General features: G+C 44.4%; 1 protein-coding gene across 12 annotated transcripts in view; it reads right to left on the bottom strand.

Moving 5' to 3' along the window:
• The window catches only part of ANKRD44 (ankyrin repeat domain 44), a 131,463-nt gene extending 106,506 nt beyond the window's left edge, over positions 1–24,957 (bottom strand). For 5 of the 12 annotated variants that reach the window (XM_064717731.1, XM_064717730.1, XM_064717726.1 and 2 more), the window contains exon 1: positions 24,781–24,957. In XM_064717731.1, the coding sequence (XP_064573801.1) occupies positions 24,781–24,807 (27 nt within the window). In that variant the 5' untranslated portion in view covers positions 24,808–24,957. Of the gene's footprint in view, positions 1–8,190; positions 8,307–9,595; positions 9,667–24,425; positions 24,535–24,780 lie in introns of those variants that run through there. The other 7 variants (XM_064717734.1, XM_064717725.1, XM_064717732.1 and 4 more) reach the window with 4 other exon arrangements.
• Positions 24,958–25,394: the final 437 nt, after the last annotated feature.

Here is a 25,394-nt window from a genome sequence, read left to right on the forward strand (position 1 = left end):
TTGAAAAATTCAATCTGCAAGAGCACACAGAAAATGCAGACAGGACTGAAAAGTCTCTGCACAGATTAAAAGTATCACTCATTTTCCAAATCTCATCTTGTAAGCATCCTCTAGAACATGCTACAGAAGAAGGAAAATAAGAGAAAGTTGAGAAATTTTAGGAGGGAGAACTCACACTCGGAACATATTTGAAATTTGTTACAGGCTAACGAAGCAATTTCAAGAATTTATCTCAACAGAAAACAATTGGAGTATTTGAAAGCTATGCTATAGCATCACAATTCTATAACAATGCCTGAAATCTAGACTGACTTCCATCCTCAATCCAGAAGATGTTAGCTTCTACCTGCCAATTAATCACAATCTCAGAGATCAGTCAGATCAAAGGTGGGATCTCACACTTCAGAACAAGGAAGGCAGAGGACACAACAAAAAAAGCTCAACACTTGAACAGAGCATTCATAAATTGTCAGGTATTTTCCAGATAAAAGCCTCAACTTGTGCAGCTTAGTTTGTGACTCCCATCTGATTGACAGAAGAGGAAACAGCAGGAGACATTAAAAGTAGTTTTCAATTCAACTGGAATAACAATGAGTGGGGTGAAGCAGAGTCTCACTCAATTTCACCAACTTAATTTCAAATCCAGGCCACTGCTTCTCCTGCCAGACATTAGCCCACATTATATCATTCAGTTCTTTCATTATTAATGAGGCACAGCAAAAGAAATCATGGCACAAACACTGCTACGCTGCCTTATCTCTGGGGCCCTGGCTACTGCCCACATGGTTTGTTTGCCTTTGTATGGAAAATTTCCAAAACCTACCCACCAAAGCTCACTCGTGAGAAAGCACAGAAGTCAACCCTGCTCCTGGAACACAATCCCCTTCTCTCTTCCCAACACTGTTTGCTTTGAGCTAGCAACACATTTGAGAAGAACCCTCTGCAGGTCTTAACTTTGCTCATCATTATTTCAGTGTGGGACCAGCAAGCTCTGTTCACCCCTGAGCTGCTTGGGCTGCTGGTGGCAATGTCCCAGTGCCTAGAAAAAATGAGGTGCTTCTTCTCAAGAAAGAGCAGGGAGAACTGGTGGCACTGGGGAGGGAAGCAGGGCCTGGAGCCATTCCTGGGCAGCAGTTTAGTGATGAGCACATTCCACCAAGTCACTCTAAGACTTGCCACTGCATTTTGCTGGGGCCTAAAGAAAGCAGTAAAACCTTCTCAGTGTCATGGTTTAGGGAAGAAACAAAGGTTATAACCAACAGGTACAGAAGCAATAGGGACTAGTGAGACAGCTCATAAAAGAGTTGTAATATTGTTTTCCAAATCAGAAATACAATACAACCTTCAAAAGAAGGCAAGCTTAAGCTTCTACTCATACTTTGATGTGTGACAACTTGCTCACACTATTGTTCTCTGTACAAAATTTCCAGTCTCTGTTTCTATCTTTTGTTGTACGAGTCCTGGCATTACTCCATCTATATTTTGACATACATAGTGTCATATTAAAAACTGCATTTTGAAAGCAGCTTCAAAATCTTTGCATTTGCAGCAGAAGCACAGCACAGCATTACACTTGAGAGTTGCCCCTCTCAAACTGAGCCAATTAGGAAAGAGTTTACTCCCAGCTTATCAATATTTCAAGTAGATGCATATGCTGTTTACAATACTCTTCATTCTTAACGATAACATTAGCTGTCACATGAGGTACTCATATGCTGTATTTCAATTGTGTACAGAGTACTACAGAACATAAAGTTATTACTGCTCAGTATATGCACAAATCTGCCACCAGTTCTTTTAAAACTTCCTTGCTAAAACTACACAAACTGAACATGTACCTTTCACTTACAGAATGTGGAAGTAAGTAGACAGGAATTTTCACTGTTCCTGCTGAACACTGGGCTTCTCATTCTTCTTCTGAATTAATACCTGTCCATCTAGAAAAACAGGCACCTGTCACTTTATCATCTTTATTTGTACATCTAGGTAACCAGGACAGAATGTTGTGCAGGTGTCAGGTTAACACAAAATGAAGGTCATTTCCAGCTGAACAAAGGCAACCAAAACCCTCTACCATATTGTGTTCCCCAAGTTTGTCACAGAAAATTAGGTAATGCTAATACACCAGGAATAGCCACATAGATCTGATTTCATGGACCACTGATCCCTCAATATTAGAAATGATGGTGGCATATAAAAACCTATTTATATAAAATTGTCTGTCACAGTGCAGAATACCTCAATTACAGAATGTCCTTGCTATTAAGTGCAGCAAACTGATATGCAGCTTACAAGTAATTGAAGACAGCAGATTCATTTAAACTTGCAGCTAACATCCTGAGCGTGACATGAGGAAATTGTATTTTTACTAATTACAAAATCAGTAAAACACTCCTTAGTGTCTAAAATAATACAGTTAACAATTAACTAGTTGGCAGCTATGTTGTGTTCTCTGCTTTCTTTTAATGTTTAGACTTAAATAATTTCACCTTCACATTACCAGAGAAGATTCCTGTACATACAAGCCTTGTTGGGAAGAAAGTAAATCCCTGAAGTTAGTCACTAATAAAAAAATAAAATTAATCTTATTATCATATACAAAAAGGAACATTTCCTAGATTTGAACCAGGTATACAGAATAGAAAGGACAATATGTGTCAGTTCCAGTCCTGTCCTTCAGGAATAACTGGCATTGCTTGCAACAGCTGTCAAATATACAGGTACCAGAATAAAGCTATTCACAGGGATTTTAGAGGGATATAAATTATTCTAAACACAGTTGGGTGCAAAAAAAGAAAACTGTGGAGCAGTTGAAAATATCATTGAAGAGATCAGCACAGAATGCAAGAATTGAGAAGTACTTAGAAACTAATAGCATTGCCATTCCTACAAAAGATTAGACAGAAAATAAGGATATTTCACACACATGGGAAATGTTATTTAGCAAAAGAACACCCTTTTCTCATCCTCCCAAATGCCCAATGCATGGAATCACCAGGAGGATAACAAATGCAGCAAAGCTCATCACATTAAAGTAAGAGGTGCCAGACAATTCCTGAACCTGTGCCATCTGATACACCCCCATGATTTTCCATTCCATTCCTTCCAGCAACATCCTGAAAACCACTCTGGTTGCAGGCTGTTTCAGCAGCCACAAAAAAAGACAGACTCAACCACAACAGAAAAACTGTGTTCAAAGCTTACCTTTCCCTTCTGGCAGGAGCTGTTTGACACAGCAGTGGAGGACACCTTGATCACAGCCATGGCACCAGCATGGAAATACCTGGTGCACAGGGAGCAAACACCTGTGGCTTGGGAAGGAGAGGCAGTCCAGGGGGATGCAGGCACGGGGCAACGTGGCAAGGCTGTACCTGTGAGTGCTGTGCCAAAACCTGCCTCTGGCAGGGTGCCTACAGAGGGTACCAAACACCCCTGAGAGCAGGGGCATCTCCTGAACGTCCCACAACACAGCAGCCACCACAGCAGGGTCACAGCTGAGCTGGTCACAGGACTGAGCCAGTGCTGCAGCCAGAACAGGAGCTCAGGGTACTTGGCCATCCCATGCCTGTCACCATGTGCCCCCTTGGGGGTGAAGGCCAAGCACAGCCCGCACAGGGAAGCACATCCCAGGAGGAGCCAGCTGAAAAGCAGAGCAATGTTTTGTGTGCCACCACAGCACCACTCCTTTCTGTTTCTGCTCTCAGTATTACCCACTAAGCAAAAGACTTCCCAAAAGGCACCCTGGTCTTTTCAGAGGGTGCACTCCAAATGCCAACCCTTGACCAAATCTTTTCCACCCTCTCCAAGACGCCTCATTGGCCAGCTGCCAGCATCAGGGTGCCTCCTCCAGTATGTTTTGTTACCCTAAGGAAATTATCAGGAATTAAGTTAAAAGCAAGACCAAGATCTGTCTGTTGTTACCATGTAGGCTCAAGACACATTCAATTTCAGCCTATTTCAGCAATCCCAGCATTAACACCTAACTTAAAGACAAAGTTAGAAATAAGGAGTGATCTTCCAAAATTCTGAACACAACCTGTGTAAAATTGCTCATCTGGATTAATACTTCTTTATGAAACCTCCAAGAGATGCTCCACCAGCCTGGTGATTCCAGCCCAAGGAGGTCATGCAAACACACACATATGAAACGCAAACAAGGCTGTCTCTTGAGCATTCCCAGGATCAGGAGCCAACATCCAAGGGGGAAATGCTAGTCTGCTCAAGGTAATGGCAACATGCCCATAAATTTTGGTGGAGCCAAGCTTTTATGTCTGCACATCTAAAAGGTAGTTCCTGAACGGCAATAATATTTGTCATTATTGTTACAGACAACTAACATAAATCCAGTAAGTTGTGCTGGGAGTTAAAAATGCCCAGAAGGGTTCATTAAGGTATTTTGTGAGAGGTTAATTGTAAAAAGCAAGTGACATTCAAAGAAATTGCTTGACAACCAGAAAAGAGATATTTCTGCTTATCCCACAAGCAAACAACCATATTTTAAGTCAGTTCTGCAGGGCTGCTGTCTCTGGAAGCAGAAGATAAATGCATTTCTTCTGCTTGCTACACATTTCTTCTGAACCTGCACATACTGTATAAACAGATTGCAGAGCAACAACACATATGCAGGGAATTAATACCAGGCCTGCAAAACAGATGGCCCCACATGCCCCAGACAGCCCTCCAAGGCATTACTTTGTCCTGCCATGTCATCTCATCTTCACCTTGAAAGGTGAAACAGGAATCAAAGAAAAGGAGCAATGGATGTCTTTCAGAAGATCAATATTCCCTGTTATTTGCTCCCCCAGATAAAAAGGAGGCTCTGACATTGTGCCAGGCCAGCTGGCCTCAGAAATCCCAGAACAGCACGTGTAAAGGCACAGGTTACTCCATGGAGCAGGTCAGAGCAAGGTGCTCAGCAGCAGTCCAGGATGCAGCACCTCTGCTCAGGTGGGCACAGCCTGGGCCGAGGGCAGCAAGAGCCCCAAGCTGCTCTGCAAGTCATTTCCTTTGCTGGCTGTCAGGGTCACAATCAAGCTTAAATTTTATATACAAGTATCCAAAGGTTGCAAGAGATATTGTGCTAACTGAAATACTGTCACCTTTTCAACAAAGCCTTTGGGGGAAAATAATTGGGATTCAAAGGAGAGGGAAGACAGATCAGAAATAAAACAGATAGTTCCAATTCAAGTGAAATCACACAGCTGTAAGGCATCTTGCTAGAGCAGCTATGTTGGAGCATCACTCAGTTTTGGGAGTTACTTTGGCAGACAACGCTTGAGCCAGCAGAGATCCTCACTTCCCTGGCTCCTAGGGACTAGGGAGCAGCAGCCCTGGCTGGTTTGGGACAGCCAGTTTCAGATAATCCAGGTTTTCTATGCACTGTTCACAGAAATTCCAGCAATGACATAATAAAACTCACAGTACTATTTTAGTACTACCTTCTTTTATTACAGCACTCAGGAATTGAATTTTTAATTTATATCTGTATATTGAACACATTCCTGAACATTCAATAACACTTACCTTTTAGAGACAGGATATGGCTTTATTGCTGTTTTAAGCCACACACGCAAATAAATTCTTTTTAATAAAATAGTCAACATTTTTAGAAACTGAATTGCAGCTATAAATGTAGGTGCCTTCTAACAGCATGACAGAGTGCTTCACACATGGATTTTAGCACCAGATACTTCAAAGCCAGACAGAATACAAAATACAAGGCACAGTATTTTATGGCCCTGTATAGAGAACAACTTTCAATGAGGAATTTCTTTGCTGAAACGATTTCAACCAAGAAACAGGGGAAGCTATCTGGAAGTTGCACTGTTCACAAAGTACTTGGGAGTAAAATCACCCCGGCACATGTGCAATCACACAAAGCATTCCTCATTTAAGAAGAAATACCTGGTTCTGCCTCACCAGACCTTGAGTCTGGGTGCTGGTTTTAGGGACCACATTGAGCTGATCCCCTTGGCCACAGCAGCTTGCCCACAGGCCATCTGCAGAGGCCCCCTCTCTCTAGAGAACCCCTGCAATGGTGCCAAGAGCATTAGCCAAGCAAAATCACAGCTGGCAGAAAATAAAGCAAAAAAATAGCTCCAAAAGACAAGAATACAGCAGGAGAAAAAAATCAAAGAAAGTAAACAGATGAAAATAATTATAGGATAGTTTCAGAGACAGTCTTTGGGTGGTTCAAAAGGAAGCAAGACAAAGTTCAGGAAGGCAAAAGCAAAGGCAGCCAAAGGGTCTCAGCTACTCTGATAACAAGGAGAGAAATGTCACAGAGGATCAACACACTGAATTTAATAACAGTTTGGAGCCAGGATGAGGTGGGAAAGATGGTGTTAAGTTTTTTATGGAAGATTCTAGTGTTGACAACACAAAGAGAGTAACCCCAAATGGTGAATACTGACTTTAACAAGCCCTGGAGGAGCACAGTAAGAGGGAGAAACAGCACTGGTCCTTTTTGAGCAGTGGGTTCTGGGCTCAGCCATGCAGCCCCAGAACTGCAAACATTGGCAGCACTGGTTGCAATGAAGTTTGCAGATAGGTCAGGGCCTCCTGAAACATCAGGGAAGCGTGGCTGCCTGTGTGCAAACCTACACCTTTACAAAACCAGATGGACATTTGCTCTACATTCAGGGGGAGAAGGAAGAGCCATGCCCAAGAGTCCGTGTTGGAACAGCACAGTCACTAAAAAGACAATTCCTAAGGTCTGCACAAGGAAATGCTGTAAGCATGATGTCTGTATTGCTCCTTCCCAATGGAAGCACAGCAGGGCATCATTCCTGTTCTCTACTCCAGCTCCCCCAGGAGATCCCTCTGTTTGGAACAAGCACCTGCAGTGGTTTCATTAGGAACTGACTGGAATGGCAAAGAGATCAACAAGCTCATCAAGAATGCATTAAATCTACCTGTGAGACCCAGCCAACCCACTGAGGTAAAGGTAATGTTCACATGTGGTTTGAGAGCATGGAGTTCAAAAAGAACTGGCATCAGCCACAGAGAGCTCCTACCTTACCACAAAGGCTTCTCAAATCACAAAATAACCCATCCCAGGTATTTGAGGCACGCAGAAATCACATTCCCTACTGTTCCTCTCATCTAAATTGTCCTTTGTTTTCAAGATTAGACTTAATTCTCTTCAGCTAGAAGGCCTCTCAAGCAATTACAGTGTATGTTCTACAGTCATGAGAAACAGGTAAATGTACTCTGAAATCTGCTGTGTATAGGTATCTGTTCTCTTAACTCTCCTTAATCACTGCTCCTTTCAGATGGAATTTATTATAAAGTTAGAAAGGAGCCAAATATAGCAAACCTTTAAAATCCATACAAGCAGCAGAAATTCTGGTTTGTCTGCTGCAGCCAGATGAATCAAATATTCGAAATTCCAAATATATAACAAATATTGTAAGAGGTTAACTCCTTCATCTGGCAAGCCATTAAGCAAGAGTCTTTTTCAGGGAGGAATTCTGATACAAAGACACCCATGTCACATCCCAATATTAAAACTTCCATTCAATCATCTTGCAGCTATACCAACAGAATCAGAATGCCTGCAACACACAGCTCTTTTAGACCTCTTAAGAAGAACTCTTGTCATCAGATAATACCATTTTATCTCTCTCCCTTCCATTCATTCATCTGTCTTGTAACATGATGGAAATAGTTACACTGGAATGCAAGAAAACAACTTCAGTGCACCATTTAAGGATTAAAAATGCTTCTGAAGGAAGAGTCAGTATCTACAAGCAATTGCTACCTTATAATGCTGGGTAAATTCAGACACTGTCAAATTCCTCACATATTTTAGAGTACATTTATTTTCCTTCAGTTTTACAGCTTTCACTAAACTAGACAATGGCATATTTTTCCCCTTTTCAGCATGCTGAAACTGGAATTGCTTGCCTTGGCAACAAAATCCTGTAATTTTTATCCATGCCAAAAGAGTTCTTCTTCCTGTACTATTGACCAAGTTTGCTGCAGCCATGGCAAGCTGGATCAGAAAGCTGCATCACTGGCACAAAGTAAAGAGCTCCCTTCTGAGGGTCTGCAAAGAAGAGTCATGAGAAAGGAGTGGTGAAGATACTGTGGGTTATTTTATAGCTCCTCAGTTTAGGAACAGTTGAAAATGGCCCAGGTGTCAGCCTCTATCCTCACACCCATATGAGGAACAAGCCCAGCACTCACTGTTCCCTATTATTCCCCTCGGGGCTGGAGCAGCTCACAAGAGTCCGGGGCCTTCACAGGGCAGTTTCTGCCAGGGGTCTGCAAGTCCCAAAAAACGTGCACCCAGTCCAATTTCCCTGAACAGAGCAGAAAAGTCAACAGCAGAGACTTCACTTCTCAGAAATCCTGAGATTCTAAGAATCTACAGAAATTCTGTCATGCCAAAGACTTCTGGGAACAAGACATTTTATGACTTTTTAACATCACAATCCTCCTCATATTATCAAAAAAGGCTGGATGCCATTAAATACATGGAAGTTCCACTGCTGCTGAAATTTGGGGAACCAGGCTGCACCTCATCATACTTAAAGATTTTTTTTAAAATTAACTATAACAAATGGTATTATAGTTCCAAAATCTGAAATAATACAAGCCTTCCCACCTCTCGGAATCTTTTTAAGAATAAAGTAAAGATATGGGGGCCCTTCATTAGGACTAACATTTGTTTCCATATTTTTCTTTGGTTTTCTTTTCTAAATTACCTTAACATCATCCAGATATTTATAAATCTGTCCAACAACTTGCTTTGTATACCTCAAAGTGTTAGTGTTATACTAATTCTCTGGTTTCTCACTTCCCCCCTTTTAAAATAGGCACAGCATTTGCCTGTCTCCAGTCTTGCATCTTCCCCATCTTTCACGTACTCAAAAATAGTCTAAAATGTCACACTGCTACTATGGCTGTTTTACATTTCAATTTTTCAGCCTTCTCAGATTGCATCCATTACATGTATATCTTCTATATCATAGAACCAACTGATCTTTAGTATCATTTATCATCTTCAACTTACATCTAACATATTCATAAAATCATCTGCATTTTGTTGTAAGAGAAAAAACATGGGCTGTTTATAAGGCCAAAACAAATGGAGAAAAACTTCTTCATTTAATCATCTGAAATGATGAGCCACAAATGACATATGATAGTTAAAACTATTGAAAACTAATGACTCTCTCTTGTACTGCCCCCAGCTCAGGATTTTTGGTGGTAAAAGCAGAAAATGATCCTAGAACTTCTGAACGATCCTAGTTATTCTGAAGCTAAGAATGAAGGGGATGATGAAACTTCAGCAGAGATCCAAGGGATTTTTACCAGCACACCCAAGGGAAGGCCTGCTGCAAAGGGAGCTTTAACTGCTACCTTTCATCTGACTTCCCAGCACTGAAGCAGCTGGCCAAAAAAAAGGGAAAAGAGAGACTGTGCTGGAAACGTAAAAGTCAAGGAGTAAAGCCCAGTACTTGGACTCTGTGACACAAGCTAGGCACAGGGGAAAGCACAGACCATCTTCCACCACACTCTGAAAACACAAGAGGTATGAAGAAGGAAAATGCACCAATGTTGTCATCTTATTGCACAAGTTCCATACCCTCTTGGTGATTTCTCATGGACAGCTCCTCACAGCACTGACTCCTTCTTCACAGCACAGCCAACAAACTCCAGCAGCTCTCCTCACCCAGCTACCCCACTCTTTTGTAGCACTCATCCTTACTGGACACAGCTGTGGCCTGTTAAGGGCAGGCCTGTTCCTAATCTTTGGTGACTGGTACAGCTGCAACTCCTCAGGGTTGAGACTGCCTTCTGCACTATCTTTCTTTTCTTACATTGTATCCCCCCACACACCAATATACAGGCAAGGGAGAAAGGGCTTCTCCAAACAAGGAATAAAATGCATGGCTCTAAAGAAAACCATGGTTGAAAGCAACTCAGAAATTAAAAAAAAACAACAAGAAAGTTAAGGATCTATACATGTGGTATGTAGCACATCTCTTGAAACATCTGTGTGACCAAGGGCCCAGCACTCAAATGGAAGAGCTGTCATTAATACCAGCTTAGTACAGCATTGCCCGTTCCCTGGATCGATGGAGCAGCAGGCCCAAGGCTGGATTTGGGAAGGTGTTACACACCTGAGTGAAGCAGGCTCTCTGCAGGGCTCTCTGCAGGGCAGCTGGGGCACGGGATGAGCAGCCAGAGCCAGCAGGAGCCACGCCAGCCGCTCAGGGAGGGAGCTGGGTGGGAGGGTGGAAAAGGAGGAATGCCAGGCCATAACCACCAGCTACACTTTGGGGTTAATAAGAAGAGGTGTCAGTTGGCTTCTGTTTCCCAGAGTGGATAGTAAAAAAATGGGGAAAAAAGAAAAAGAACAGTTGTTTTTCTATCATTTAAGAGTTATTGCTTTCCTTTCCAGTATCAAATACAGAAGCAGTGTGGTGGCAGCAGAAAAATCCAATTTGCAGACGAGAGATTGGCTGAACCATCACTTTTCTCTGCCCTGAGATCTCAAGTGAAAATCTCTTCCTCTCTCCTTCCCTTCCCCACTCTCAGGCCCCTATAATTAGCTGCATCATTATAAGTGGTAAAGAGCATTCCATTACACTTTCAGACTACACAGTTTCTGCTCATCTATTTCTGGCCCTATTGGGTTGCCATCTCTTGTGGTAGTAATACCAAGCCACTCTTGTATTAGCTATTTGCTAAACAGGCTCTCATTAAGACTAAGAGCCCAGATGGCAGAGAGGGGACAGAAGATGAAGGATTACACTTAACTGCACTTACTTTAAAACAAAGGAAAAGAGAGAAGACTGCTTGTGCTATACCTCTAAGTTAAATTAACCTCAAGAATAAAAACAGGGCATATGAACTCAGGAGGTTTCACATTCCAGCAGCAAGAAAACAGTTGCTTTTTCTCACTTCTCTCATATTGGAGTAACTCAAACTCTCCAAACTGGCTCTTAGTGAGCACTGCTCTCAGCAAGCTTAAAGCATTCCCATGGCTCAGACCTTTGAATCCTTCTGTGACAGTCCACAGTAACCTCAGATATTAAAATGGTTCAAGAGACAGCAAAAAAGACAGCTGATGTACAATGTAATAAAAATGTACAGATATAAATAAATGTACATATATAATTTAAAAAAATAAAATGTACAATGCCAGGTTAGAAATCCATCCTTCACATCAATATGCACACTGAGCCAACAAAAGGATGGCCACTCCAAAAGGCCAAGACAGTTTCATACTTCTAAGTATCACGTTATCAGGAAAATGAAAAGATCTCTTTGGAGTGTGGAGGGGTGAGGGGTACAGAGGTGGATTCTTGTCTCTCTGAACATGTGCTGATGCTTAAGGGGTAGGTTGTTCATTTTCCCATTTTTGATTATTTAAATTTCAGATTTCAGATTATTTAAAAAATACACAAGAAAAATCAGTCCTGTATAAAAGTCTAAATTAGAGCTGATGAGTATAACTCTTAATTATCAGCATGATTCCTAATTTCCTGGCGGTCTTATAGGATTAACCTAAACAAAACCATTGATGCAAGAGTACTTTCCATTACCAGCACTGCAGCACTCATCCAAAGGCTTCCACCTTCTACATGGAGGTGACAGAAAGCCTAAGTGACACAGTGACCCATGTAAGTCTGCCAGAGTGTCAGAGCCATGGAAGAAAATCACCTGTGGGATCGGTGTTCAGTCACCTGGAGGAAGTGTTGCTCCCTCTTCAGCATCAATTTTGAGGGCAATTTCTATGTAAACAAGGCAGGTATCAGACAAATCAAACATTTTCAGTAGCACTGCAGAGATTCAGACCATTCTGCACAGCACTTCCCAAGTAAGCAGCACAGTTAATTAACTCTGTGTTGATTAATGGTGCTCTCTCACATCAAGAATTTATTGAGTCTGTTATTATATACAAGGTCATAATTGCCAAACAGCCACAGCTAAATACCATTCCTTGTAGTCTACCCCTTAAGCATCATAATGTAAAATTAATTGGTACTTGTTTGTTAATGAATATGAAATATTTTAAACCATGCAACATAAAACTTACCACTGTTCTTTTCTAAACAAACATGAATGAACAGAACTATTTAAATACCTTGGGAAGAACATCCTCTTTGCAATTGGGATGGGATGGGGATGTCTTTGTTCTTTGTAGTGGGCTTTTCTGTGCTTAGGCATTTACCCAAAGCACTATTCTTGAATGGTTAGTCAGAATTATTTTAGTTCCATGGTGCACTAAGACAGACCAGCAAACTACACTCTTATGCAAGAATATGAGCGCCCACACCAAAATATCTCTTCAGAATAGTTTCTTCAGAGTAGCTGTTGCAGTAAATTTCCAAGCACAACTGAAATCAGCTCATAGCACATGACCCAACTTTGCCTCAGCAACAAAGATCAAAAAGACACTTGAACTCCGTTTTCCCTTCTGGGGTCCTGAAATCCAGGGTTAGCCACTATTTAGGGAAAGGGCTGGCAGCCTAACAAAGCAGACCCCCACACTGAAAGAAAGAAGGCCACAGGTTGGATCCCCAATCCTCAGGATGGGGAACAAAAGCTTTGCACAGACATGGCCCCTTCCCAGAGGCAGGACCTGGGCAGTCACTGCCAATGAAGCTGCTCTGGCTTTGACCAGCCTGTGGCAGTTCTCCCACAACTCAAGGCAAATCAGCACCCAGGCCTGCCCAGTGGTAGGGCAAGAAACCAGAGACAGTATCCCAAGCCTGGCTCTGCTATGCAGGTAAGGAGAGCACCAGGGAAAACCCCAACCAATTAAAGCCCCTTCTACTTATATTTCTGCAGGCAGTTTTACTACCCTCTAAAGGCTTGCTGGTAATACAAAGCTTGTCTTCAACCACATTTGTTTCCCAAAAATGGGGCATGGGCAATATAAAATAGGTCTGACTGGTTTTTCAGCTTGGTTAAGGCAGACCTCAGCAGAAAGATGGCTTTTATGGTGATTCCACTTGTCATGTTATGAACACCAGGGCTCAGCACAACTCTGTGGGGCAGTACAACATGCATGAATTTATGCAATAAGGCACAAGATAGCAAGCTCTCCTCTGGCTGAGCAAACTGTTTATCCCTCTTTAGAGAGAATTACCTTACTGGTGAAACATCTACTGAGGCTTAAAAATATTACTGCACATGTTCAAGGTTAAGTTAATGTATCAGCTGAACACTTTGTTAAGAACAGGCAAAACTCTGGAGTGCTCTCTCAAAGCCTCCTGGTTGAAAGCAAACAAAATACATCAACAGAAGCAGCATCAGGAATAAAACAAATGTGACACTATGGCTGGAACTGTAGCCCCAGAGGTGAAGCAGTTATTGTCACTGTACTTTTTTTCTTAAATGCTACAATATCCCAGCAAGTAGCAGTGCAATTCAGTCCAGCAAACTCTGAACAGCTCAATAATCTCAAAGGAAAAGAAAATGCATAAAGAGACTTTGTTACTTCTGTGGGTCAGACCCTTCACTATTTGCTTGGTCCTAGACAAGCAGCTGTACACAAGCCTGAGGAGAAAGCATGCTCTATACTAAAGCTTTTTGGAGGCTTCAGGAACTGAATGACACCTGCTTGTACATCTCCTTTTAATTTTTGTCCCTACCACAGAGCCAACTGAAGAATTCCCCAGACAAGTGTCTGAAAGGTGCAGGTCTTTGAAGGGTTGGAGACCATGTGTCTGCACAGAGCCATCCCTCAGGAGTCACACAAGGGTTTTCAGACAGTTGTTTGGAGCTGTCTTCAGCCAGCCCCGCGGGAACAAGAAGTGCTGGAGATCATGTGCCTGCGCTGTGGTTTGCCGTCATTTGTCTCTCCTGTTCCAGACAGCTCTCTGGTGAATCACAAACCTGCCTTGGAGGGCACCAAGCATGCATAAAACCCCATTAAAGATATGCAAACTGTACCCAGGAACAGGAACCAGGAGATCCCAAACGCAGTCCCCGATTAATGTGAAAGCTGTGCCTGCAGGAAGAGGATAAAGGCAAGGCTTCTGTAACCAGCCAGCCCAGGAGCACCTGCCCTCAGCACGCAGGTGCTCCTGGGCTGTGTCATCTCCCCACCAGCAGTGGGCACATCCTCAGAGAGCCCAGGTGTGCACAATTCACTCTTGGGGCTGCACAGGCTACATGGCTGCTTTAGCTGGTCTGAACCTTGGCTGTGGACGAGGGTGAATCTGTTCACCTCCATTGGCTCCCGCTTGCAGAAAAGACATAACACTCCTCTGGGAAGCAGGGGATGGACAAATTTACCAGTCTTCTTGAAAATTGTTCTGGAAGGAGGAACTTCTTCTAATTAGAAACTAGGTTATATGTCTATGAATATTTACCTGTAAGAAGCAGAGCTGAGTGAGAAGACATGGGTGGGGTTTCTGAATGGGTTTAAAATGCCTGCTTTGTGTCCAAGTGGATTACCTGAGTTACAACTGAATTTAAATGTATTGATCCCTACTTAAGGAGGTATCTAAATGACTCGAAGATGGGATGGGAATCAGCCAGCACTATGTTAAACCACATTTCTGCTGCAGGACTGTGTTGTATCCTGATGAGTTTGTAGTGTGCCAGCTGTGATGGCTGTTTAATGGTGTTTTCAACAGCTGGACTCAATGATCCTAGGGGTATTTTCCTACCTAAATGATTTTATGATTCTAAGACTGCTGAGTTTGAGCCAGACATGAAATGGAGCTTGTGTGAAATGTACCCAAAGGGCACCTTCTAATCCACTGACAGTAAGTTTTCAGATTTGAGAGGCTAATCTCCATTTATCTGAATGACCCAGCTTCACATGTGTGTGTGCTCAATGGCAGTCAGGCAGCCCTGGATTATTAGGACATTTAGGCTAAACAAGCAGTATTGATGCATAACAGGCTGATCTCACTTTTACCATCTGTGCTGCCAGGACACAAAGCCAAGCCCATGACACAGGATTAGTGACCAAAGACAGCCACCCACAGCAATCAGCCAGAGTAAGTCTTTACCTACCAGGTGACCTAGAAACCCTTTCCTAACAGAGCACTTGCTCTTAAGCAGCAGCAATTCTGATTTTACAGTTTACAGAGCAAATATCTAAAACCCCAATATGTTCATTGAATTTAACACCACTGTGACAATGCATGCCACCCTTCATTTCTCACCTTGCAACATCATGAGATTGGCATCAGCCCACACAGCAAACAGTGCTAAAACAACCTGCAGGAAGGAAGGAAGGAAGGGCATCACTGTGAATCAGCCTCTGAAAGAGGTACATCAGGATTTGGCTCCTGCTCTGTCACCAGCCCCCTTCTCAGCCTGACTCAATTCAGAGTTTCTGTGCAGCAGTTCTCCAGCTGTGACAAGGGTAACAAGCATCTTCTCTTGGCAGTGCCATCAGGCAGCAGCACTGCACCTCCAATACAGGGCCTGCATTCTCCTCTGCCTCCTCCTATCATCCCTCCTGCTCTCTGCCTCAGCTGTCCAGGACAACTCTTCTCCTTTCACCCCTTCTCTCCAAGCTCTAAAACCACCTTGGCAGCTTCTTAAAAAAAAAATCTCAGATTTGTGTCCAGTCAAAGGTAATTGGAGCCACAGGCTCCTCCTGCAGAAAACCCCATCAGAAGCTGGGCCACATCTCCTAAAGAGGAACAGGATTATGGATATAGCTAAAGGATCAAGGCTTGTTTACATTAAAAGAAAAAAAAAATTCCTCATACTAGGCTTGATTCATGCTAAGCAGGGTGCAACAAGATCACTCACCTAAGCCTGCTCCTTTCAAACAGTGGCAATGGCTGCAGAACCTGGCACACCACATTGACTTCACTGGTAGAACACTTTGGAAATGTTCCTGGAGTCAATGACTAAATAAGTCCCTCTCTTGATTCTAAACTGGAGATAAGTGCTGCATGTTACATTGGCAAGCACATTAAAACAGCTGGAAGCAGAAAGACAATATAAGGTTTTTCAGGCCCTTGTTCTTTCATTTTTTACCCTGGGCATGAGAAACAACTAAAGACCCCACTGAGCAAATCAGTGTTTTACCAGGTAATACTGGGGGATTCTAGCTGCAAGATGCCAGGCTCCCTGCTGGCACCAGCTCCCATGGCAAGAGGGCTGGCCCCAGCAGTGACACCAGCCCAGCCTGGTGACACCACACAGCTTGATGTACCCATCCCCTGCTGCCAGCAAGGCTCCCCAGCACAGGCACAGCTTTGTTGTGCTGCCTTATTGCACAGAAGACAACAGAAGTAACCTTAAATACAAAAAAACCCCAAACATCTAGAGAGGCAAGAATAAAAACACTAGAGAAAAGGACATGATGTCCACCTTTATCTCTTAGAAGTATGGGAAAAATTAACTTTATACATAGAAGCACAGCAAGTCTGGTGCTGCTACCAGTGTGTTATAAATACAAAGCACCTTCCTCATATTCCTGCAAAGCTGGTCTAGATTTGATACAGCCAAAAGCAAAACTTCATTAGAGGATGAGATTTCAGAAGGCAATCTGTGGCTCTTTCACCTTGGAAAGGCAAGGAGCCTATCATGTTAAAATGATGCTGTGATGAAATGGGTTATGTTCTCCATCTGAATGGTATTATCTACATTATTAATGACAAAGTGCATATAAAAGTGTATTAATGTTCACACTCATTTCCTTTCAAATAATTTCAAAAATTATTTGATCACATTTAGAATGTGAAAGCTTGTGCACCGAATGGTGCAGTTGATTGGTGCTTTCTTTTCAGTTGATACTCTGCAGATGCAATATCTGATTTTTACTCTTAAATTTCTGTAAGTTACATGCTCTTTACTTCTGGCAGTACTTAATTTAAAGAGACATGTAGTTAGAGGTATGCAACCAAGCAGACACCAAACAACTGTTTTCCTAAAGCTTTTGCATGGACAAAAGACATTTGTTCAAGGAACAAGTCTAGAAAATTACAAAGGCTGCAAGGTGAGGAAAAAACCAGGCCACATAATGAGATCAAAAAAATTACCAGAATAAAAACACTAATGCTTAAATAGAAAATTATTCATCACTAGAGATTATTTGCAGACTTTGTGCTACCAAGGATATCAACACATTGCACTTGAAGCAATCCTACACATAATTCAATAGCACAAGAGTTTTCCATAAGAAACCAATTCCTTTATGGAAAGGAGCTGAAGCCTCAGCTCAGTAAACAGATGCCATCAGGTACATGAGTGAAGACCATATGCAGGGTTTAACTGCCCTGGTTTGCCTACTTCCTCACAAAGATGCAGCAGCATGCAGCTGTGAGGGGAAGCAGGGCTTTGTGAGGGCATTCTCCCCAAGAACTCTTTTAAAAACAACAGAGCAAGCCTTGACAAATAATTCCAGCACAAAAATGCACGTCCCTATATAAAAACCAGCTTGTAACTCGAAGAACAAACATCAAGCAGACAAGCCTGCTAGGCCAGGAGGTTCAGCACTGCATGGAAGAAATTCATTTAACAGCCTACATTTTTGGTTGTACATCTGCAGACAGGAAAGATTTTTCTTCCCCCAAAAGCAAAACACATGCAAATGTCTGTCATCAAAAAGCACACGCTCTTTCAGAATGTCACAATTACCTAGCCACAACTAAATGCTGTAATTTGTTGACCAACTCCTTGCAAACGTCCAAGAATGACCTCAAACCCTTGGTTGAAACTGCAAAATAATTTCTCCCCTTTAAATGTAATTTTGTAATGCTTTGATTCCCACCCATCACCAGGCTGAAGGGTTTCCAACATGCTGCTACATGTTTCTAGTGCAGCAAAGAAGAAAAGGCTGAAGCCACAGACAGCAGCTGTGGGGAACTTGCCAGCCCAAGTTTTCCAGCTAACAAAAAAAGTGACAAATGACAGATATGTACTTCTGGAAACAACAAAAAAAAGCTAATTTAAATACAGGAACAGCAAAAAAAAATGCACTAAAGAGTTAAAATACAGAGGTAGTCTGTCAGCAAGGTTAGCCGACCTGTATGCTCTGCAACATACAGAGGCAGTATATGAAGTAGGGCATTCAAAAAAGCAGGAATAAAAGACAGAGGAAATGGTCAATGCTATCAGAATATACTTTGAAATATTTGCCTAATAGGCTTATACCTACAATATCTGGCTCCTGTAGGCATCTGTCGGCACCAAGTTAGTATTAGTTCCAAAATTCTAGACAGAGGTTAAAAAAAAGCCTAAAAACATAATGTGTTAATTGAAGCATTGGTTATTAGCCTGAAGACAGAATTAACTGCAGAAGTGGCTCCTAAAGAGTAAGCTGCTCATTCCACAAGCAAAGACCTGTTAATGATGGGGCAGCCTCAGGAAGAGGAGAAGGGCCTTGGCCTGGCTCCTCCCCAAACAGACCGCAGAGCCAGCACAGGGAAACCCTTCCCATCGCCAGCACATCCCAGCCTCTGCCTCTCTCGGCAACAAACAAGCAGGATCAGCTCTACACAGACCTCTAGAAACATTTAGGAGTTTTCTCTGCTTGCAGGGATTTGTTCCCAGCCCAGGGTGGTGCTGCTGATAGTGGCACTGACCCAAACCGTGCCCCAGCGATGGCCAGCTCCAGCCTGGGCACTGCTGCTCCCAGGTCACAGAAAACACCTGGCCACCCTCGAGCAGAGATCCAGATAAAAACATCACCTTCCTGGAACCAAGCCATTACACAAGCACCCAAGCTGGGAGCAATGTTTATTCCTCTACTAAATGTAGCCATGACAACGACATCTTCATTGAAGAGATGAGCAGGAGGAGGTCATGAGGCCCTTGTCAGGCCTGGATAAAATACCACACCTCAAGAGGGTACAGGAGGGTAAATTCTGCTGGATGCCATCTGGAATTCAAGAAAACCAACACCCTAACATGGCAGGCACACCCCCCTCAAAACAGCCAGGCATTTAGGCACAACCACTCCAAACCTTTCCAGCATTACCAAAGAGCAAACCTCCACAGGATTTCCCTGCTAAAGAAATAGCTATGACATACTTGAGCACGTTACACCACACCATAAATTCTCCTGACTCAAGTGCTTCTTTTTTACCTTGAAACAAGTTACAAAATTATCAGGAAGTGAAACATTGCAGACGCCATGACCAAAAAAAAAAAAAAAAACAAAAAACCCCAACCAAACTAAAAAAAAAACAGCTTCCCTTTTGAGCCTGTATCTTGCTCTCTTTGGCGACCCAAAGCCACCTCCTCTGAACAGGACCATCCCTGGAGGCATTATTTAGGGCATTTACACATATTTCCATAGTGCTCTTGGCAGTGTTGGGTTTATGGTTGGGCTCTATGATCCTGAAGGTCTTTTCCAATCTAAACAATTCAATGATTCTGTGTCAGAGCTAAGGTGCCATCTATATCAAATGGCAGCAACCATCACTCCTACAGGTCTGAACAAGGCCAGGAATTCTGGCACATCCCAGTTTTTCCCAAGTTTTTATTTTATTTTAAAAAGCCTGGAGCCATGTCTCCCAGCATGCACGATACCTAGGAATATCATGGCTCCAGGAAGACAGTGGCAACCACAGTGGAGTTATTTTGGTCCAACCACATTTTCATTTCACACAAAATAATAGAGACACGCTCCTGTGGGTAAATTCCTCCTCCTTCCTTCCCCACAATTACCTTAGTTTTGTGGCTGAGTATTTTGTACTAAAATGGATTATCTCTTTCTGGCTCTGAGCCCTTTCAAAACCACTTAGAAGACTGCAAATTAACATACACACCTTAATATTATCTAGTCATAATATGAGGAGGGGAGGAATTGTGGCATCACATGCCACACAAAATTAACTCATGGGCTGCCTGTGGGCATGGGGCATGGGTTCATTACTCCTGTTTTATACGGTAGATGCAGGGGCATTTTCTCAGATGCTTTTACATGTCACAGCAAAAGGATACACAGAAAGACATTATTGTCAACTGAATGATTCTGAAATAAGTTAGACACACCATCACTTGGAAATGTAATTGGTTTTGTTAGGAGACTATTTGTTACTGTTGTATTCATTTTGGTTTTAAGTGTGCTCAGACACAAGTCCAGCCTTTGCCCAGCAGATTTTTATGATCTTTGACATCTGTTTAAAATTATTTAAACATCTGTTTAATGCTGTTTCTCTTTGACCATAATAAAAAAGATCCTGATGGTCAGCAAAGAACTGTCAAACATAGGAAAACATTTGGGGAAGGGAGAGAAATGGTCCTTTCAGTTCAAGTCACACTGCATTACCCTCAGCAATCAAGGACAACAGGCAAAATACCAGGAGGCAGGATGAGGGCTTGCAGTTAATAGCAGCCTAAGTACACACACTACCATTCATCTGGGCTCCATTACCCTTATGCATGCATATGCAAGCTTGTGAGGGCAGCCTAAGAGTAATTCTGTTGTTCTGTATATACAGGGCCTGGGCTGGTGACACTGAAGTCTCAGTAAACTATGACCCTCCAGATGCACTGGCCCAAGGCTAGCTAGAGCCTGTGTCTGACTCAGATTCACAGCAAGCTTCTCACAGAATGTGGGAGTGCAGGCATGAAACCACCAAGCACTACATCTCTTACAAACAGCTACACAGGCTGCACTTCCTAGGTAACTTCCCATTTTGTTGTTGTTTGTAGAAAACCTTCTGAGTGTCTTTCAAAGACAGAGGGGTACATTTCCTCTGCAGACATGCACAGCTGTAACCAACAACAGGCAGTGGAGCCTGCATCAGCCTCTGGCAGGCACCAATGCCTGTCCCACACACACCCTGCTCTGATGGGCACAAGGGGCACATCTGTGCCAGGAGGTGAAGGCAGAGCTGGCATCCCAAACCAAACTGCCGTGCACAGAGCAACTTTGCTGGCTTTAAACAGAAAGAAATGACAGAGTTAGCCAAAGAGACAACCTGCACACCTGGGGGCAGAGCTGGCAACTCTGCAAGGAAGGCCCCAGCTGGCAAGGCAAAACTGAGAATGAGATGGAGACACAACAGAAACTTTAGGTTCTCCCAAAATAATTTTCCAAAAGGTGAATCACAGAAGTTTACATATGGCATCATTTTAAGATATTTTACCCTTTCACACTTACAGGAGCAATTGCCTGTTTGCTGCCCAGAACCAGCAGTGGAAGCCCTGAAGATGAAAAGCACACTGGATGGGACATCAGCTACCAGGCTTTCTCTGGAAAAGTTTGCAAGTGGCAAACAAACAGTTCTCAAGAAACCAGGTTACTTGGTGCAGGTATGAGGAATAAGCTGGGCAAAGAACTGCAGACAGCAGCAGGGAGAGAGGCAGCAGGAAGAGCCCTGCATCTCCTGATTACTCAGAGGATGAGAGAGGTGGGTCCAGGTAACAACTGCTGCTCAAAAAGCAGCCAGGAAAGTCACAAGCAGATCAATACCTTCACCCTCTGAGTGCACCACCCACACCTGAAAGCCTCTGGCTGCTCACCTGTTGGAGCATTTGTCTGCTGCTCCTTCTGAGCTCTAGCTTAATTGCAACCTTTTATCGTGAACAACTGTACCCTCACACAATATAAAATACTAATGCTTATTGAAATGGAAAAGGTACAGCCAATGACTTGGATAGGGAACAGTACAGCAATAACTCTTGTACTTGAAAAGAAAAAGAGGTTTTTTTCAGTCCTTAAAACAACTTGCAAGCTTGCTGTAATTAAACTTCACAGCAGAGATGGTAAAAACAAAGGAGCAGATAAATGTGTTAAGATTTAGAGCAAGTTTTGCAATACTTGTATATGACAACAGAAATATTTAGAGTATCAGAATGCTTACAAATGCACAGATACAACTATGCACAAAGATTATAATCCTATTAATTAGTTTAACTTTTATGAATTATTTGAACTTGTTTTCTGCTTAGCATTTAGTCACTCAAAAGTGACTCATTACATGCCTGAAAGAAATTAATCTAGAAACGAGCGATGGTAGAATACACTTCCTGTGGTTAAACCACTCACAGGTCTCTCTTGGCTGAACTGGGGAGCAAATAATTACCATCTCTGGAAGCAAATTCAAGTCACCTTCACTAATGCTAAACTCTTAAACTAAGCTCTCCTGCCTAACAAGTGAATGCAGCTAAAAGAACTGATAATCTCTTTTAAGGTTTAAGTGTAGCAGCACTTTAGCACCTTTCAGCTATATCAAAAAAGCAGCAACTATTACCATCTGTCTTCAAAGCCTGTATGAGAAGTGGTGTGATTAATTTCTCATCTGTCTGAATACTACCTGTGCTGTTAGATACACTTGGTAAGAAAAGCCAAGCATGGAGGGAAGAGGAAACAGCCACTTAAGAGAAAGAAATGTTTAAACTCCCAGCAAGCAGGTTCTCTAGTCATCTCTTACATCATGCTCTCCTCAGTGGTCAAAAAAGTTGTGAATGCAGAAGGAAGCATGTGCTACAGAAATTCCAGTGACAGGGACAGAGCTCTTGGTTTCAGAGTCAGCCTTCCCTGAGCACCACAACCCAGGCCTGAAGCACCTCACACACGCTGCATAAAGAGCAGCCCAGGTCCTGAGCACTGCAGGGATGTGTGGAGTGTGCCACACTCCAAATCTCACTGCAGGACATTGTGAGCTGTGGCCTTTGGTGTTTAAGAAAAAGGAAACTCTTTCCTGAATCGCTGCCAGTTATCACTGTCACAGTTGCCTCGGTCTCCAAGAGCCGGAAGAAATGCAGAAGGAGTCTGCTCTCTCCCCCAGTGAGCCTGAGTACACGCAGGAGTTGTTACAGAAATTCAAATCTTCCCAGACACATCATTTTCCAGCAGAGATTCACCTCTCTTCTGACTGAATCTATCCATAACCACACAAGGCTGCTGCTACTGTGTGTCTCTCTGCTACAGGCGGGCCAGCCTGGGGACAGCACTCCCCCAGTGTGACACAGACGAGAGGCAGAGCTTGCCCTGAATCCCACAGAGCTGCGGTGCAGCCCCGGTGCCTTGGTGACACTGCTCGGGCTGCAGGTGGCAATGGCTCCACCAGCAACAGCTCCAAGCACACAAAAACTTCTGCTATCAGTTTAAGAGGAAGCACCACAGCCAACTTTGAACGTGTCCTCCCCCTCCTCCACTCTCTCAGAAGTGAAAGAACTTTTTCTGTTGAAGAAAAGTAAGGAAATGAAAAGAGACCCAGTAGGATGGGTACAGGTAGACCAACATATTCCTCTATAAACGAAAGGAAACCTATCTCCACAAAGAAAAATGATCAGCCTGTCTTATCATGTCCCAGGCCACAGCCTGAGCAGGAACAATGACGAGCATTCACTGAAATTTTGAGCATTCTCAAAGTAGGCACACTGCAGGGGTGTCACAGCAGCTCTGAGGAGCCTCCTCCCTCTGCTTTGGGAGTTCTTAGAGAAGACGAAAAGGGAGAACCCTAAGACAACAGCCTATCATTTTTCTACAGCACTACAGACTTCATCAAGACATGATCTACTTGCCTTAAACATATTTTGACTTCTACTGCTGCTGCTGAAGCAAAATTCTCGCTGTAAGATGTCAGCAAAGATTTAAAAATACTGAAGGCAGTAAACTCAAGGGCTTCTCAAACATGTAAAAAGTACTGAAATAGTACATTTTGGTCCTTTGTAGCACATGTATTTTTAATACTAATGCGTGCTGTTTGGATATTTAACACACAGCTCCTACCTAAATCTCCTTATTTGTGACACTCAGTCTGTGCACAATGGGGTAGTGAAGCCTCACGGTGTGAAACATTTTCATGGCCAGTCATAAGCACCAGATGTAAAGATGAGGATATGCAAGGAACATCACAGGAGGCAGCCCATAAATACTGCCTTCTGTTACACATGGAAACACATTATAGTCTGATCGCCCAGTATTGATTTCACTTTAGAAGCAGCTTTATCATTTGCTGCTTTCAAAACTCTTTTCAATGTGCTATGTGGCAGCTTTGTGCATGTGGAAGATTTTTTTGGAAAAGCATAAATAGACTGTGAGCAAGGCTTGTGATCTCCAAGTACGGGTATTTGGAGAGGGGCTGGCTGCAGGCAGTCCTTCTGAACCCCACAGGGTCTGAGCCTTGCAGGACACCCACGCTGCACATCACAGGCAGACCACGCTGAATTAAAAATAGCAGATTAAAGCACGCAAAGTGTGTAACAGTTGGTAGAGTATATGGATGAACCAGGATGTGGGAGTCATAATATCAATTTACTAAATATTTATAAATGCTTCTAGCTACCAGTGATAAGAAATACTTAATACTGATTACAGCTGTCTGCCCACAGCTAAATTTAACACGATCCAAGTGTTAATACTACGGGTTTTCCTAGCAGCCTGTGGAGAACGGCAACAGCTTATCCGAAGAGGCACTTCCTAAGTAAAAAGGAAAAATTATTTCTACGGTCTGCACGGCAAAGAAACGATGGAAAAAGCCAAAGGAACGATAGGCAGAGGCCTTTCGGAACGAGCCGACACCCACCTCCATCCCAGCCCGCCGACGGGAGACGTCAGGGTTTCACCGGGGACCGCGGCGCGGGTGCTCGGCGGGGACGGGCGAGCGCCCGGTACCGGCTGCCGCGACCCCGGCGAGCTGCGCCCTGCCCGGCCCCGAGCCCCCGGCCCGCCGCACGCAGACAATGTCCGCCGGGAAGCGGAGAGAAGCGCATCGGCGGCGGCTCGGCGGGCAGCGGGGAGCCGGCACCGCACGGCGCCCCCCGCGAAGGGGCTGCCACGGCCGCCCCCGGCAGGGGGAAGGGCCTCCCCCGGCCGCCCGCACCGCCGCGGGGGCTGCGGCTGAGCCCGCCGCCCGCTCCCGCCCGCCCCGCGGCGCCCACCTGGTCGGCGAGCTTGAGCACGGCCATCCTCCGCCCCGGCTCCCGCGCACATGCAGCTCCCGCGACGGGCGGCGAGCGCGCCCCGCGACCGGCGCTGCTGCTGCTGCGGCGGCGGCTCCGCTTCGCGGCGGGGCGGGGGCCGCCTCGCCTGGTCCGGCCCAGGAAGCAGGGGCGGGCGGGCTGCCGCGCACGGCCGCGCCGCCACCGCCGCCTGCCGCCGCCGCCTTTGTTCGCGCCGGCGGCCGCTGCCGGAGCGGAGCGGAGCGAGGGCCGCCCGGGGCTCTCGGCGCCCCCGCCCCGCCGGGCAGCGCGGGGGGCGGTGCCGCCGGACCGGGCGGGACCCGCACGGACCCGCCCCGCGCCCCGGCCGGGGTCCGGGGCACCTGCTGCACGCCGCGGGAGCAGCCGCGGTCCCTGAGGGACGCTGAGGGACACGGCGCTGCCCGCGGGCCCGGTGCCCCTTCCCCGCCGCAGGGGCTGCCTCGGGCACCGCGCCGGCTGCAGCCCTGAGGGCCGCGCTCTGAGGGGCCGCGCCCGTTCCCACCGCGCTGAGGGACAGCAGCGAACGTGCTGACCCAAGCCCGGGTAGAAGGAGAAGCCGAACCCTTAACCTC

The sequence above is a fragment of the Zonotrichia leucophrys genome, chromosome 7 (genome assembly GCF_028769735.1).
Source record: "Zonotrichia leucophrys gambelii isolate GWCS_2022_RI chromosome 7, RI_Zleu_2.0, whole genome shotgun sequence".
Taxonomy (NCBI): Eukaryota; Metazoa; Chordata; class Aves; order Passeriformes; family Passerellidae; genus Zonotrichia; species Zonotrichia leucophrys.